We start from the raw sequence: 17,583 nt of genomic DNA on the forward strand, positions 1-17,583 counted from the left end.
TGGCGTGCAGTAATATGTTTAATAAAATTATTTATCTTAATATTCAATAGCAATACGGATAGAGTCTCTTTGATTTTGGAGCATCAACATATTTTAGCTAGCTACCGATTGTATCGTTCTACTGTTATCGCAAACGTTACCCGGCATGCGACTAGTTTGAGTAGTTCCATCTCTATTGCTAATACCACAACGTGCTCGGAAATTACAAAAATATTGAGTTGAAACGAGCGTGTGTTGGATTGCCTAACTTAAACTTGTTCACATTGTGTGTATGTTTAACTATTCTGGAAAAAATAAGAACGAACGCAATGAACGTAAGTATATCAACGCGAAACAGCACGTTTTTCCTGTTTGGTTTCACTAATTTGAAATACCTTCAATTGTTAAAAGGGAAAATTGGTGAAGCTCGATTCTGCCGACTGTGAAGGCTCATCTGATGAAGGCAGCGATCATGATAATGAGCAGCATTCCGAATTGAAGGTGAAACCCGTAAAAGCCTCCAAAAAAAGCAAAGAAGCCAAAAAGACCGAAGACGAACAGAGCAATGGAATTGAGAAGAAACCGCAAAGTGGACCAGGAAACAACATCGACAAGCGCGTGTTTAGCATTTTGAAAAACTTTCAGGATACCACAAACATAACGTCGAAGATGTTGCAGGACCTGGTTGCACTGCTCCAAGAAGAGTCGTCCGAAAAGGTTAGTTCCGAAGCGCATTTAGTTATTTGGCAATGCCTTATGTTTTTTGGAATCTTTCAAATGACAGCGCAACGCCACAGCAACATATGTTGTAAAACGCTTGATACGCGCCACGGGGGCGGACAACAAAGAGACGGTCGCCAAGGTGGGCAGCATCATAAGGCTCATCATTAGGAATGTGCCCGACGTGAACGAGCTGGATCTGCTGGACATTGTAGAGCGTGAACTGCCCGTGAACGGCCAGCCGAAAAAGAAGGAGGAGACACTGGCAGCAGTCGGACAGGTGATCACCGCAAGTAGCATACTGGAACTATCCCAAAAATTATCCAACGAACGAGAGCTAGCGCCCATCTACGCGAAGCTGATCGGTTACATGAAGGGGCGCGAGTACCTGATGTGCTTGAGCAACAATGTGATTGTGGAATCCTTTGCAACGGTGAGCCACCTACATAGAGAAATGTTGAGCAATATTCTGATCTAGTCCCACTTGCAGGTCCCCGAAAAACGTTTCGCGACAGACGTTTGGCCAGTGTTAAAGCAGGACATTAGCAAGCCCGTGTCTCAGCTGAACCTGCACACCTGCGATGTTCTATTGGCGGTTCACGACAGCTACAACAATATTCTCACACAGGACCAATTGATGGCCATCCTGTGGCCCAAGAAGATAGAGTATTCAGAACTATTCAAGATTTATTTCGCCGCCCCGAAGATGTACGATCCCAGAATCTATGCCAGATTCGGCAAGTTTCTCGGCACTGCCGATAAAAATTCTAAGATACTCGAATCCTGGCAGAATTATGCATACGAGCATAGGTCCCAGAACGTTGCATCAAAGGGATGCATCTTCAAGGTGACCAAGCACCTAATTATCAGCCAAAAGAACGCCAATGAGCAGCAATTAATAGATCTATTTGCCAGCCCCTTGATGGACTTTATATTGGATGAACTTTTGGCAGCAAAAACCACCAGCGCCAAGAACCAGAAGCCATTGACAATGCAGTTTCGCGAGATATGCCAGGAGTTCGAATGTGCGGTCATTCTGCTCTTTGAAAATCCTGCGACTGGCGACGAAACGAAGGCCAGAATATTGAGCAATTTGCTCAGAAAGAGGGGAAATTTGAATGAGCTTGCCACAACGCGACGGTTCACCGAGACGTTGTTGAACACGTTAAAGTACGGCGGCCTCAAGATACTTTTCGACCTATACGCGTCCCTACTGGCAACGCCTGTCGGCATGGAAGAACCGCAAGACAATGGCCCGCGGAACCAACTAGAATGCGTCAGCCAAATGCAGGCCATCTTGCAACATCCCGAGCTTGACGCCAACAAAAAGGAACGCTGGTCAATGCTGAAGACAATACTGACTGCCGGCGTTTGCCATGTGGCATCTGGCCTGCAGCCCTGTCCGCCTGCCGCCTCAATCCTAAGCGATTCGACTGCCGATCGCTGTAAAACAATATTCATTGGCTTACTTATACGCAGCTGTCACGGTGACATCAAAGAGCTCAGCAAAGATTTGCGAAAGACTCTCGAGTTTTTGAGGAAGTTCTTGTCGAAAACGGAGAACGCTAACGCCCAACGGCACGCACCCAATGCTGACCAGCAGCTGGCCTGGAATGTGCTGGAAAAGCTGCAGCACAGCGACGACAACGAATCCAATGCCAGCGCTCAGATCATTGAAGTTCTGATATTGTTTGTGGGTCTGGCACAGTACACATCCTGCTGCCAGCTACAGATAGACATCCTAAACGATCTGATGGTCTGTCGCAATATGAAAATGAAGGAACAGAAGATGGAATCCGAGGTAAGGTTTGGGGGATAAGGGAGAGAATATGCCTTCGAGGATTTTACAATTTAATCTACTCGAATAGGAGGACCCTAGCTGGCAGGAAGTGGTCACGGACATCTTGCTACAGCTGCTGCTGGAAACGGCTGGCCATTGGCGTGAATTCACCAACATAATTGTCAAATCGATGCTGCCATATCTCGAACAGGTGCACTTGACGCAAATACTCCAGCGCCTGGATATGGATTCGAACCCTCTGGGCGAAGATGAGAACGAAAGTAGCAGCGATGAAAATGAGAATGAAAATGAGGGGGAGGGGGAGAGCAATGACGATGATAACGATTCAAGCGCTGACGATGATGACAACTCCGAAGACGAGGACGAAGATGCAGCCACGTTAGAAGATAATGCCTTGGAGAAACTTCGCGACGATGTACGCCAGGCGCTGCAGAACGGCGATGACGGAGCCAGCGAAGCTAGCAGCGTGGACTGGAACGATGTGGCTGAGGAGAGCGGCAAGCGCCTCGATGAGTCCCTAGCGGCTATATTTAAGATGCGCAGTCAGGCGTCACAGCGCAAAAAACGTCCAACAAAATCCGATCGTATTCACAGCACCACCTTGCTACACTTTCGTGTACGCGTCCTAGACCTTGTCGAAGTGTTTGCCAACAAGAAGCCAACCATGAATGTAATCCTAGATGTGTTGCAGTGCGTTTTTCAGGTGTTTTGTCGCACCATCAACGACAAGGATCAGCGACCGCTCCAACATGCCAGCCAGAAGCTGCTGGCCAAGCTGGTCAACAAGGAAATAGTATTTGAAGATGCCCAGGATCGTAGCCAGATAATTGATGCCATTGAGGAGCTGTTTGCTGCCACCAATTCGGCATTGGAGGCCAGGCAAATTCGCGGGGCCCCCAACTCGCATGAGTTGCAGCAGCAGCTGACCATGTGGCGCGACAAATGCTTCGCCGCCTTGATAACCCAGTGCTCCAACAAGGATGATGTTGAAAACAGTGTTGCATGGCCGCTCCTGAAACAAAAACTGAATGAATGGCTACCGGGGCGCAAATCCAAACAGTCGCTATCCAGCTTCGAGTCCATATTCCAGTTCAAGCCGACCTGGCCAGGCGTCAGCCAATTGGTTGCTCTATTAGTTTCGCATTTGAATCTGACCACACATCCGATGAAACGCCAAATAATTCTGAAGCTATTGAATGCGCAAAAGAATCGCTTCAAGTCCACGGTCCACGGCCAAAAAGCTGTCATCCAGGGGCTGGAAAAATATGCGAAAGATTTGATGGAATCTGCCCCAGCAGGCAAAGTACAGGAGCTTAGGGCTCTGAAGCAATTTTTGAATCCGGCACTATGGGACACCAAGGAAAGTGTGTTGAAGATCTCCAAATCATTGGAGCAATTCCTTCAAAATGAGAACACCGGAAAGCGTAAATCAACAGCCGGTGATGATGCTCCTGTCGCACCGAAGAAGGCCAAGCAGAAGCGTTCGGCTTAATTAACGAATTACAGTTTTTATCTAATAAATAATACAAAATATTTGTATCGTATCCCCCCCTCCTATACATGTACTATATTAGTATGTATTTTGAAAAATATAAAAAAAAAGAATGGTTGCGAAACGTACCTGAAACCAAATTTTTTTTTAATATATCAAACAATAATTTAAAAATGATAGGAAATAAATACATATACATATATATGTATGTACACATATGGTTTGCTTTTATTTGATGGAAAAGAAACAAATAACCAGTCGGAATGTCTTCTGTAGAGCGCACACGTGCCTCGACATCCAGTTACCCCCACGGCAGTCAGTTTATAGAAACTTATACGTATTACGTATGTACATATATTTTCATTTATGTAGCACTATATGGCAGTACATCGAAACATTCATTAAATGGAAGGCATTTGTATAAAAGCTGCGAAAATTGTGCCGGGTTATCTTAATACATAAAAACAAAATTATCTGCCCATTCGTGTGTAACATTTCTTTGCTATAGGACATACAACCTGAGGGACGGACGTTTCTATGTCAAATTCATTTATGGACGCACTCCCCATAATCTTTTTACCGTCACGGGCAATGGTTAACGTTTTGCTTATTTTATGGCGGCACGTTGGGCCGCCCCTAGCTTAAAAATAGGTTCAAATACAAAAAATACATTTTAAAAAAATTAATGAAGAGGGATCTACCGACCGGGGCTATCTGGAACCACCTTGTCAGTGGCGCTGGTGCGCGGAAAGTAAACGTGCTGTCGTAGCGCGCCGCCGGTCCAGGGTACCATGGTCTCGTTTTTGTTGCCCCGTTTGTTGGCCACATTATTGATGACAATCGTCAGAATGTCAGCAATATGATCGCTTTGGAAAAAAGAAAAACGGTAAAGGGTACAGGGGTAAAGACATATATAAAGATTGGGTATTGCCGTCCGTGGATTACCTATTCGAATGCTCGACAATGGCATCGCACAGACATTGAATAAACCAGCTGCCTGTCTGGGTGTGTCGCAGCGCTGGAAAACCGGGCACAGTGGACATGGCTCGCAGCATATTCAAGTACTGGAAGGGTGACTTTGTGCTGGCATCGATCTTGTACTAAAGGACACAACAAACAATCGAAGAATCAGTGGAAATCATGGGTGTGTGCTTGACATTTGGTTTTACCGGCAGGGAATTGTTTTCCTTGTCCTCCTGCTGACACGCCTGGATGACGACAAGCTTTGGTTTTTCGTACAGATTTTTATAGCTACAGAGTACATTCTCGATATCCGATATGCGCAAAGCAACGCTATTAGAGCCATAGACAGCATCCTCAAAGCCGTGCGACAGAATACACAACACCAGAGACTCGTGCAGCAGGGACCGCTGACAGGCCTGCCGTATATGATGGAGCATTGACAGATGGTCGAGATTATCGTGGGCCTCAACCCTGTAGCCAAGCTTGGAGAAGACATTAGTTAGCCGCTGCTTGTCCATATCGGTGCCATTGCGTGGCGGCAACTCAATTGGCGGCAAGTAGACCTGCAAGAGCAGAATGGAAACACTTTAGTCACCTTCGCCGACGACAGTAGTGGCGTCCGATAGATTCTAATTTCATTGGCACCTTGTGATCATCGCTGCCATCCCGGTAAAACTTCTGCTGGTTGATTATCAGCGCAATGCCAGCATTCTCGCGACTCAGCTGAAGTGCATTCTTGGCCCGGGGCCGGGACGCAGCCGCCGTAGGGGTGGAGCTTTCGTTGGCAATGCCATTGCCGTCCATTGGAAGCAGCACATTCGGTGTTGCAGGGGAGCAGCTGGAGGTGGCATAAGCGTTGACCGTATCGACGAGCAGCGTGGCCTGGGCATGCAGATCGTTGAACTTGAAGTATTCGATTAGCAGCTGAACATCACTGCCGTTGGCATTGATGTCGCCCAGCCGTATCAGACGTCGCGTCAGCCAGTCAAGTAAAAAGATCTCCAGATATTCAGGGTCATAGAAGCGCAGCGGATCCCCGACGCTGTTCTTCTCCTTGATATCAAGCACCATTCGACCCCTCTGAGCCAGCGACAACTCCTCACAGATCGTGTACAGGCTCTTTAACAGCGGATGGATATGCACACGGATGCTGCCAACGTGGGGTAGGTAGTGCATGCGCAGCTCCTGCCAGCAGAGTCCGAGTTTGCGCAGCACCTGCCGCGCCCCGATGATACACAGAGCCTCCACGAGATATTTGCGCCAGGTTTGGGGCTTGGATTTGGCATACTGGCTCAAGATGTCGGTGGGCGGCCAGTCGGAGGCAGCGGCGCGGGTCAACACCAGGAGCTTTTGCAAAATATACGTGGCAGTGGAATGCTCGTCGCCATACAGCAGGAAGGACAGGCTCACCTAAAGGAAACAAGCAGATTACAACATGATTGCTGTCTGTGTCTGGGCTACCCACCAGTTGAGCAGAGTTCAGATCGCGCTCCACATAAGGCAGATCGAGGACATCGATACTCTCCAATTGCGTCAAGATATTGTGGCCGCTCATGGTGTTTGGTGGAGAAGTACAGAAAACACGAAATAGCGAAAAGTAACACACTGTTTTGTTAATCGACCCACTCACGCAATAGCACCATCACAGAAAACAGCTGATCGGGCTCAGTCATCGGCACATACATATGTATGTATGACATATAAATGCGCGCAGAAAATGTACGTTGAAAATATTTAATTACTTTCTTAAGACGTGCGGACCTTTGCGCGCCGAAAACAATCTAAAAATAAATCAAATATGATCGAATTCTTTACGCATGTACGTAGTACAGACAACAAAATTTCGGCCCCATATATATGCTATCAATAAATATATACACATACATACATATGTATGTACATATGTATCTATTATCATCCGAACACACAAGGATGCCTTGCAAATGCATTTTCCTTACATACAACTTTCTTTAAATGACAACTCTATTTTCATTCTAATGTAAGCAATTCAAAGCATTGGTTTGCATAGAAAAAACAAAACGAAAATAATTGAGAAAAAAAAAATTCGGAAGCGAAAACTTGCAAAAAAAATAAGTTCAAATAAATTCGAACAAAGAAAAACGTGAAAAGGTAAGGGTACAAAAAAAAACATATTCATTTACAGGCATTAAGAGCAAGCAGCTATTTGGGTTTTAACAAAAGATTATTTAAATTGTCGTTCATTACCAGCAATCTGTACACCGCAGGTATTTTATTTAGGGTATCGATGGCGGTGCATCGCAGGCCAGCCGGGCTGACAAGTCTTGTTGTGCACGGTATGCGTGAGCGCAGCCTTAGAATACTTTCCTAAGCACTTAGGATTATAGAGAACTATATATGTACACAGTTCTAGACTTCTATGTTTTTGCCGGAACAATTATATTTGTAACCATAGTTGGCTATTTCAAAATTGATATCACACTCGGCTATATAATTTTCAAAATAAAAACCCCTATAAGTTCCGCTTATTTTCCAAAAAAAGCTGATATGTTCTTTGCAGCGACTCTGTGCATCAATCATTATACTCATTAATTGGCTTATCTGAGTTAAAAGCCGTAAACTACAGAAAAATAGTGTTGATTTTCACAAAATTCAGACAAGTAGTTCCGCTTATGTTCCACAAAAATATATTTTCAACCCAAGCTGTATATGGATTTATGAATATACATATATAAATTTAACTCAACCCTTGGGTCTTAACCCTACATATGAACATATCAGTATATAATGGCGCATTTAATCAATTTATTAAATTTTTATTCTTGTCACTCATTCACTTTCAACACTTTCACAACAATGAGTCCCATTCCATACTTTGAAATTATGTACTGTATAGGGTGGCGATTGATCTATACCACTGAAAAGGTCAACCCAACGGGAAATTTACGTGATGTTCATATTCAATAGGTGATGCAGATTCAGAATGTTATTCGGCAAAAATTGGACCTTCAGGACCTACCATTCAGGCTGAGCCACTTTAATAGCCGAAAACTAGAGACATTCGGATAGTCGCTAAGGGTGAATAGGGCGCAATTATTGGGGAATGTTAACACGGCCTATTACGGCCGTTTCCTGCCAAGTTGGTCACTTTAACGAAGCCCAGGGACTAGTATTAAAATTGATAAATTAGTTTTAATATGTTTTTGATATACACCTCCTACAATATATCCATATAAACGTAGTTTATCATGCGTAGGTTTAAATATACCGAGCCGGTTAAAACGGGAACGACCCAATTTTTGCTTTCGGCCAATGAAAATCGTCAAAAATGTTATGCAAAAAGTAATGCTGCAGCAACATGTTTTGCATTGCCATTTTGACGATTTTCATTGACCATTCTAAGTCTCATTCATGCACAATGTTGCGGCCAACACGAATTTTCATACCCTAGGAAATGCATATTATAGAATTGCGGAAATTTTTGTAATCCAAGGCTCTAATTAATGCAGAAACTAGTCAGTCCCTGTTTTAAAACTATCATAACGATATTTGGAAGCTTATTGTTTTTTACAGAGACAAAGAATATGCACCGGATCGGGATATATGTACATATATACAAGACACTGATCATATGCATGAAAATTTCTAAAACATAATTTTGTGAAATGATCTTCAGTGATTACGTTTTATCTTCATATCTTCTTTTTCAATTAACGAAATAGGGTATGTAACGGCCCACACGCCACATGCCTTCAAATACCGGCAGCACTGCGACTGTTTTTTGGTAAAATATTTTTCTTAAACCTTGTTTTAGTCAAAAAACAACAAAAGCAAGTATTTAGAATAAACAGTTAAGTAGAAAATGTATTCATCAATGGGATAAAACTAATTGCGCATGGCCGAGGGTTTTATTTAGCCAGAATTATTCAAGGGAATATACAAATTGAACAATATGAACGACTATCCTGTTTCGCTTTTTTTGTCTTGACCTATTTCGGTAAAACTTTTTTTTGTTTGACCATTTTCGCTAAAATCTTTTTTTACAAAAAATGCAATAAAAGCAAGTATTTAGAATAAGCCAGTTAAGTAGAAAATTAATTTATTAATCTGATAAAACTATGTGGGCATGGCTAAATGTTCTATCTGGCTTATAATATTTGACGGAACATTAAAATTAAGCAATATGGTTTCCAATCCTTGATGGAGAACGATTAACCTATTATAAGCCAAGGGGGTATTTAAATTTTCCACCGAAAATAATGAAAATTTAATCATTTTAGCGCAGTTCAGGTGAAGTTCGTGGGGTTTTTTGCAAGTTAAAGGGAAGGATAGGATGGATCTACAAGAAGAATTTACAATCGTTAATAGTTTTTGCCATTTACCTCAAGCGGATTATAATTCCCTCTACCATATTATATCCACCACTAATTCTCTTCCTCTTATTAAATTACTAATCCTTACACACCTTTCTAGTAATTGGTAATTGTAGTGGTATTTGTATTTTGATTGCATGCTTAGTTTCTTAGTAAGTTTAGTGCTAATTTTCCTCGAATGTTAGTCTAACAGCTATCTTTCCTGCATGCTCGCGTTCGGCTCGGCTACGCGCCGCGCGCTATGCGGCAGCGCCCCTCGGTAGGTTGGGCGGGAGGAGGGCTGCGTTTTGCCTGGGATCCGCGCGTAACAGCCTTCCGCTGGTTTCACACAGGCCATTTGACGGTGCAGTAACTGCATCGCCTCTTGAAAGATGCAGTTATTGCATGACAACGTCCAACTATTTAAATAGAGGGGGCATAAGTGGGATAAGTTCGGTTTTTCATCATACGAGACGGTGTATTGTAGTTGAAGGGCATAAACAGCAACTGCCGTAGCAAGAAAACAAATCAAGTATTTAAAACAAACCAGTCAAGTAGAAAATTGATTCCTTAATCGGATAAAATTATGTGGGCAGTGCCAAATGTTTTTTTTAGATAGTAAAACTCCACAGAATATCAAAAACGAGGAATATGTAAAATATAACTTGAACTCGTCAGTATATTTACGGTATATTTTTAAATGAGACGGTATGTTTCGGTATATTTCTGAGGGTCGGACCGTATACCTTATCGATAAACCCGCGGTCACACTCATCTAGTAGAAATTTGTTGAACTGTTCACAACGCCTTATGTTGGACGAAGAAGTTTTATTAATTTAATGTATTTGTATATTGTATTCTGTCTATGAGCGTCACAGAATGAAGAAAAGGGAGAGAGAGAGAGAGAGAGAGAGAAAGAGATACTGAGGCCAGGGCCCCAGGCAGAAAAACAGAGCGAAAGCGAGCGCCAGACCCGCACGCATACACATAAACCCAACCACACGTTCGTGTACATATATGTACATATATAGCAAAAGAAAAATCTTGAACGATGCATTCGATTTACGAAATGCTATTTTTTCGTACCTAAACATGCATATATGTACATATGTATGTATGTGCACAAACATCTACTGCGCCGCTACTACGATATACATACATATGTATGTCGATGTATATGTATAGCTTCATATAGTTCCTATATATACATACATATCTTTATTCACCTACTGTACCACTTCCATTATGTAAGCAGAGCGGGAACGACGCCAAAAAGCGACAAGCAGAAAGAGAAACAACAAAGAAAAAACTACAAGAAACCCAAAAAACAAAAGCAAAGAACCCATCACATAACCGAAAATTAATCGAACAGAAATGTTATAAATCACTAAAAGTTGTAAATGTTCCATCAAAACGTAAGAGAAAATGTTTTTCAGGGCTCAAAATGTTTGTGGTTTTGGCCTAATGCTGCTGCTGCTGTTGATGCATTTGTATGTATGTACGTACATGCATACATATGTATATGTGTGTGTAAGCTGTTCACAATAATTCCTCAATGCCACGCCCCATAATCGCCAGCAAGTGAGAGGGAGATTTTTCGATCGTTCAAGGCTTATGTACATGCATACATCATACAAACGTACATACATATATACAGACATATGTATGCTCCAAACCCCCTCGCCCTTTGCAGTCTTTGATCACTGCGTAACTTTCTGCATGTGTGTGTGTATAGGTCCATGCAAACTGCGCAGATGCGCCACACAGAAACACTCCACTCCCAACACACACACAAAAAAACACACACCTTAAACATTCGCCCCATGCGGCTTCCTCCCCCTTTCACTATTTTTTTGTGGAACAGCTACAACAATCATAATTAAGGAAAATAATGCCAAGTGTCAAAACATTATTCACAAATATACTATGTATGTATGTACACATTTTTTAACTTCACTACACGCAGCGCACACTCATACACACAAACACGCATACACCTTTGTACAAGCACGCGACGCATATAAGAACGGGAGTCTCACTTTGTACATAGCTGCACAAGCGAGAGAACATGATAAACAGACCCAAAAGTCAGAATGAAACAAATACACACACGCGCTAGCGTCCGTCCATGGAGCTAGCGTGTATGTACATGTGTATGTATGTAATGTAAGAGTAGTTTTAGCTGTTTTTTTTTGGCTCTAACTGTCTACAATTAAAAATGCCAAGTTTTTAAAACATCTGTGCATATACAGGCATTTGTATAAAAACCATGAGATCAATCTGTACAAGCAGTCATACAATAATTGCCTATGTATATTGATTGACTGAAAGTTGAGCTCACGCACACTAATACAGACGCAATATGTACATACATATGTGTGTGTGTGTGTACAGTGGAATAAATGCAAACTAATGTGGAGTGTTGTTCATCGAAGATCCGTTTACTGACGACACCACCAAACGGTGCTTTTACATACTGGAACGCTGGAACTATTGTTTATCAAATTCCTGGCCAAGTTGTTATATTGTATAAAAATAAGTGAAAAAATAATGGAGTATAACCCCTGGTCTGGTCCTTAAACCTCTTTTCTCTGCCTTTCCTCTCATGCTCTGACGTTATAATCCATATGTACATATATCTGAAAATTTCAGTTCTATATGTATTTGGGAAATTAGTATAAAACATCCCCGATCTTTCTATGACCTTTCCTTTATGCATATATCTCTGTCTCTCTGCAGAAATCGTTGATAAACTTTAAGGTTAGAATTTATTAATACAAAAAAAAGAAAATGTCGTCAGCTGTGGCCGTGATTGATTTGGCCGAGGATCTTGAGGATGGTGAAATCGACGATGATGAGGAGGAGGAGGAGGAGCCGCTACCACAACAACAAAAAGAACAACAGCAACAGAAGACCCAAAATAACGACGATGAAGTGCAGTTTGTTGGTATCGAAATGACTGGTCAAAACAGAAAAAATTGCGACGAGGATGTGGTCTTTATGGGCCTCTCCTTGGATGTGGGTGGTCCGCCCATGAATAGCAAGCCAAAAAAACCACGCCCTCTCGAAGGTAACCCTACCACCCCTCCCCCCACCCAACGGGCCAAGTTCTCACTCCTCAATCTTCTCCCGTACCATTCAGATGATCATGCTTCCAGGATCGAGAATGCCATTGCCAATGCACTGAAGAAGAAGGGCATTGAACCGCCCATGCCTAAGATGAAATCCCTGAATTGTGAGACGGCTGCGTCGGCCATCGGCGGCGAGGGTGCAGGTGGCGGCGGCGACGAAGGTCCTTGTGGAGAGCCCCTGACCGGCGCTGCATGGACGGCCAGTCGCAGCTGCAGACGCCGCAATCGCAAAAAGAAGCGCGAGCGCGAGAAAAAGGACAAAGAGCAACAGGTGAGTCGCTGTGCCCCATTTCCATATCGATTATTAGCTAATTTTCCGAAGCGCGACCGAAAAATTCGCACCAAAAGCCTGACCGATCAATCGATCGGTCGATCGTTACGGATGATCTCTTGCGACCATGAAGCGTTTACGGCTGCCAGTTTGTTGCCAGAACTCAGACGGTCAAGAGATCACACACATCTAACTGATCAATGGGTGGCCAGAACTGGCATATCAAATCCCCATTTATATGTCAACAAGTCTCCGATTTAGAAGCCATTTTGCCTTTTTATTTCCCCCCCACAGAAACGCGCCCGTCGCGACGATGACGATGTAGCTGTCGATGGAGGGGCCAGCGATGACATGGACATGGAGTACGAGATGATGAATGTACGCGGTGGCAGTCCCCCGCCCGCAGGGACGACAAGCATAAATGCGTCCAGCCAGCCGGGGGTCTCGGGCGCTGGTGGTGATGGTGGCTGCGGCGGTTATGATTCCGCCCAGGATCCGTATAGCAGCTACGATTCCTATTCCGATGATGATGGCCCTCCCGTCGGGGGCCAGAGGCGTCGCCAGCGCAGAGAACGCGATAAGGATCAGCGTGGGGGACGCAAGCGTCGCGATCGTGATCGTGATCAGGACCGTCGGCAGGGTGATGGGGGAGGTGGAGGAGGATCTGCCAGCAAACGAAGCCGCCGCGACTCTGGCGACAGTCCAGTGGTCGAAAAATCCGGCCGCATCGAGCCCCGCAAATTGGAGCTGTGCAAATTCTATTTAATGGATTGCTGCGCCAAGCGTGACAAGTGCTCCTACATGCACAAGGAGTTTCCCTGCAAATATTACTACCTGGGCATGGACTGCTTTGCCGGCGACGAGTGTCTGTTCCATCACGGCGAGCCTCTGTCGGAGCAGCTGCGGAACATACTGCTCAAGCACATGGAGACGGCGCCCAAGGAGATCCTCGGCGACTTTAAGCGCATCTCCCGTGAGGTGGCCCTGGGGCAAATGACCCGGCGCCATGAGGCGCTCTGCGAACAGTTTGGACGGGACAATAACTGGACGACGCTGGCCAGTGCCGGTGTGGGTCGTCGTATGGACCAGCAGATGCCACAGCTACAGCAAAAGAATCAAATGCAACAGCAGCAGCAGCAGCAGCAACAGTTGCAGCAACAGCTTCAGCAGCAGCAGCAACAGTTGCAGCAACAGCTTGCGCTTCAGCAGCAGCTTTTGCAGCAGCAACAACAACAGCAGCAGCAGCAGCAGGCACTGGCTATACAGACAGAACAGCAGCTGGGAGGATCCATACCATCTCTCCTAGACATGGTCATCAATCCACCCGCCGTAAACGAAGCCGGAAAGCCGGAAAAGAAGCGAAAATCCCGCTGGGCTGAGAAGGCTGAAAAACCCAAGGGAGCAGCAGCAGCGGCAGCAGGCGGAGGCGAAGCAGATGCAGCAGGAGCATCAGAAGTATCTGCAGAAACCACAGGCGAAGCAGAGTCCAGCAAAGCACCTCCCGCCAAGCAGCTGTCTCCACATTTAGATCTGGAGAATCTCAAGGATCTGCTACCCGCCGACCATATGGCAAAGCTGAAAAAGCTGGGCATTAGTAATCTAGAGCAGATGCTCGAAGTGCCCTTTGGCCAGCTGACGGAGGTGGGACTGACGCTGCTCGAGATTGGGGATATACAGCGCAAGGCATTGGAGGCCAAGGAAAAGGCAGAGAACAAGTCAGAGCCAGAGGGTACAGCATCCGGCAGGTGAGTCCATTTAAGCAAATTACTTGCGAGTAACTGATTTCTATTTCCATTTCCATTTAAACCCGACAGCAGTAATCCCGCCGCCGTTGTGGAGGTCAGCAGCAACTCCAACAGTAATAATGGTTTCATTATGGTCGACTACACTCAGTATCTAAAGGATGCCCATGTGAGCTTTACCAGCAACGATCCGCGTAAGAATCCCGCTTCTCCTCTATCTCTATCTCTGTCGTTATCTCTATTCCTTCTGTCAATGTACCTTCCTCTCCTTTTAGTCGACGATGATCGCGACGATGAAGAGCAACTGGTGATTGATGATGGCAACGAAGAAGAAGAAGAGACGACATCATCACCAAAGGAAGACGAGGCCCCAATGCCGTCCGTCTTTGATTTGCCAACATTTATGAGCAACATGACCGGTGCAAAGCCAGTCCGGCTATCCCCAGAGACCCTGCAGCAATCCACAACCGCACAGAGTGCCATCTCCCCCACAGAAGCCTCAAACGAATCGACTGGAGCGGAAGCTGCTGCTGCAGCTGTAAAGGAAGAACCAGAGAGTGCAAACGATGCAAACAGTCTGTTCAGTCGCCTACTGTTTGGGGACAAGCCACCCGATCCAGTGACCCGGGCGGCCTTCTATCGCGACATCATACGCAATCCGTTCAAGGCACACAGTGGTGACGGCGACGTGGACTCGGCCAATGAGAACTCAAATTCGAATTCCAGATCCCTGACGCCCACACCCACACCTGAGCCGGGATCACAGTCGCCCAAACAGCCCCTGGATATGCCCATAACGATGCCCATGGCAATGGCAATGGGAATGAAGCTGCCATCGCTCGTAAAGTCGGAGCCAGAGCCAGAGTCCACGCCCTCACAATACGAGCGCCCCTCCCTATATGACTACGATAAGGTCAAGGAGGAGAAACGCGAGGCGGCCAACCGCCTGAAGGCCAAGTCCAGTGCGATCCAGCAGCGGGACATTGATATGCGTCTGCCGTTTGAGCCGATACGGCACTACCGTCCAGCCACCGAGATAGATGCGGCCATCTTCTCGCACATGCCCATGCGTTGGGAGGTGAACGAAGTGGAGGTGGAGGAGCCAAACTTTTCCCAGCTACGTCTAAGTGCCGCCCACAAGGAGGACAAGGAGGTGCGCGATCCGCGCATGCGTCGCATTCTTGGACTGCCGGACCATTTGTATGCGACCGAGGAGTCCCAGTATGGTGAATCGTCATTGAATCGTTCCAACAGTTATCTCTCATCGCCCGAATCCGGGCCCAGATCACCAATGGGACGCGATGCCACACCCACATCGCCGCCACCGCCAAGCTTCGGTGTGGGTCTGCCATCGATGAGTGTGCCACCGCCATCGATGAGCTTGCCGCCACCAAACCTGCTGCTAGCTGCCAACAAGCCTGCTGGCGGTGGCCCAGTAGCAGCTACAGCCGTACGCGTAGATCCACGACGTGATCCGCGCCGTTCCCATTTGCAGGCCCAATCAGCGAGCCCTTCTACCGCGAGCACATCCGTAGCCGCGGCCACGGCCACAGCCACTGCCACCACCAATGCCACTGGTGGGACCACACAGATCTCCGAGATACGCAGCATATTGCAGAACTCCAACTGGTACAAGGATCTTGGGAGCAACAACAAGATAATGGTCAACCAGCAGCTGGCCCTGGTCTTTACCGAACTGAAGAAGTACCATCAGCAGCCGGACGGTGGCTGCAAGACCTTCGATGTCTCTTTCATTGTGAACAACCAGACTCTGCAGCAGATCTTTGCCAAGCTGGGCATATATATCGATGATAATGGACAGGTGGTTCAGCTGACCGAAGATCAGCCAGTCCAGAACATGAACATGGCTATGGGACCCGCTGGAGTCGGCGTTGGAGTTGGAGTCGTGCTGCCTAATCTATCGCAGCCCCCGCCAAATCTAGCACAGTTGCTGCGGCAACCGCCGCCAAATCTACTCGCGGGACGAATCTCCAATGGTATGATGATGCAACAGATGGGCATGCCGCAGCAGTTCAATCAGCCACCGCCACGCCCCAATGTGGGCATGGGTGGCATGATGGGGGGCGGTGTAATGGGTAATAATGTTGGCAATGCCATTGCCGGGCAACTCGGCGGCCTCATGGGCAATGGCAACAACAACATGAATAACAACAACGGCAACAATCCGTTCAATCCATTCGCGGGTAACAATGGTGGTGGGGGTGGAGGCGGAGGTGGAAACGGAAATGGAAATGGAAACGGAAACGGAGGCGGTGGCATGGGAAATATCAATCAAATGAACAACAACCTCAACAACATGGTTATGGGTGGCATGCCGTTTAACAATGGCATGCCCTTTAATAATAACAACAACAAGAACTTTAATAACAACCATAACAATGGTGGAGGGGGAGGAGGACGCTTTTCTGGTGGCGGCCACAATAATCGAAACAATCGCGGTGGGAACAACCGCCATCGCAACAACATTTAAATCGAACTCAAGAATGGATTCAACAACAAGACTTTTTCAATACCAAATGATGGACCCAGCCCGCGTCCCTGCCTTGGCCCTCGGCCCCCACCCTCCCCCTTCCGCATGTGATTCGCCCCGACTCATAAACTGACCATTGAGGGCCACTAGGGATTTTTCCCTGACCCAAAAAAAGAACACACAAAAGACAAACAAAGTATGAATGGGGGTTTGCCTACCCCCTCCCACACAAACAAAACAAGAAAAAGAAAAATCTTTAAAATCCTACAAAGAAGAACAGCAATTTATGGGCTTTGACTGCTATGTAAATGTATTCTCTAATTCCTAAATCATCGGTAAATAATTTACATTATTTAACACGTTTATTATTATTACTTTTTTTGCTAGCTATAAGGCTACCCCTTACACTTAAGTACTGATAAATTGTAATTACAAGCAATCCGCCAAGCTGGAAAAAGAAAGCAACAGGAATGCATGATTTTTATACGACTTTTTAAGTCAGATAACTTAAATATTGTACGCTTAGATGTAACAAATTGTATATTAGACGTGTATCTACAAATAAATACCAATCAATTTAAAACGAAAATAAGTAATCAATTACGAAGAACTACAAAACAACCCGCCAATGTATTTTGTTGGTCGATAAATATCTGGATAAA

At 45.5% G+C, this 17,583-nt stretch overlaps 3 protein-coding genes across 4 annotated transcripts; 2 read left to right on the forward strand and 1 right to left on the reverse strand.

Annotated features, from left to right (window-relative positions):
* Positions 1–256: 256 nt before the first annotated feature.
* Positions 257–4,120, forward strand: LOC6599947 (myb-binding protein 1A). Its single transcript, XM_002025101.2, has 5 exons — positions 257–314; positions 391–696; positions 764–1,132; positions 1,190–2,500; positions 2,568–4,120. The coding sequence occupies exons 1-5, from the start codon at positions 309–311 to the stop codon at positions 3,990–3,992; spliced, it is 3,417 nt and encodes a 1,138-aa protein (XP_002025137.1). The 5' UTR covers positions 257–308; the 3' UTR covers positions 3,993–4,120.
* Positions 4,121–4,365: 245 nt separating this feature from the next.
* On the reverse strand, positions 4,366–6,613 carry LOC6599948 (caspase-8). Its single transcript, XM_026993357.1, has 5 exons — positions 6,421–6,613; positions 5,601–6,365; positions 5,162–5,518; positions 4,938–5,092; positions 4,366–4,858 (listed from the first exon to the last, which is right to left on the reverse strand). The coding sequence occupies exons 1-5, from the start codon at positions 6,508–6,510 to the stop codon at positions 4,690–4,692; spliced, it is 1,536 nt and encodes a 511-aa protein (XP_026849158.1). The 5' UTR covers positions 6,511–6,613; the 3' UTR covers positions 4,366–4,689.
* A 5,427-nt stretch (positions 6,614–12,040) lies between these two features.
* On the forward strand, positions 12,041–17,284 carry LOC6599949 (protein suppressor of sable). 2 transcript variants are annotated; one of them, XM_002025103.2, is made up of 5 exons: positions 12,041–12,356; positions 12,429–12,688; positions 12,983–14,433; positions 14,503–14,624; positions 14,706–17,284. In XM_002025103.2, the coding sequence occupies exons 1-5, from the start codon at positions 12,077–12,079 to the stop codon at positions 16,919–16,921; spliced, it is 4,329 nt and encodes a 1,442-aa protein (XP_002025139.1). In that variant the 5' UTR covers positions 12,041–12,076; the 3' UTR covers positions 16,922–17,284. The 2 variants fall into 2 exon arrangements, with proteins under 2 accessions (XP_002025139.1, XP_026849169.1); XM_026993368.1 differs by having other exon boundaries at positions 14,506–14,624.
* Positions 17,285–17,583: the final 299 nt, after the last annotated feature.

This window comes from Drosophila persimilis, unplaced genomic scaffold, assembly GCF_003286085.1.
Source record: "Drosophila persimilis strain 14011-0111.01,24,50 unplaced genomic scaffold, DperRS2 tig00000829-arrow-arrow-pilon, whole genome shotgun sequence".
NCBI lineage: Eukaryota > Metazoa > Arthropoda > Insecta > Diptera > Drosophilidae > Drosophila > Drosophila persimilis.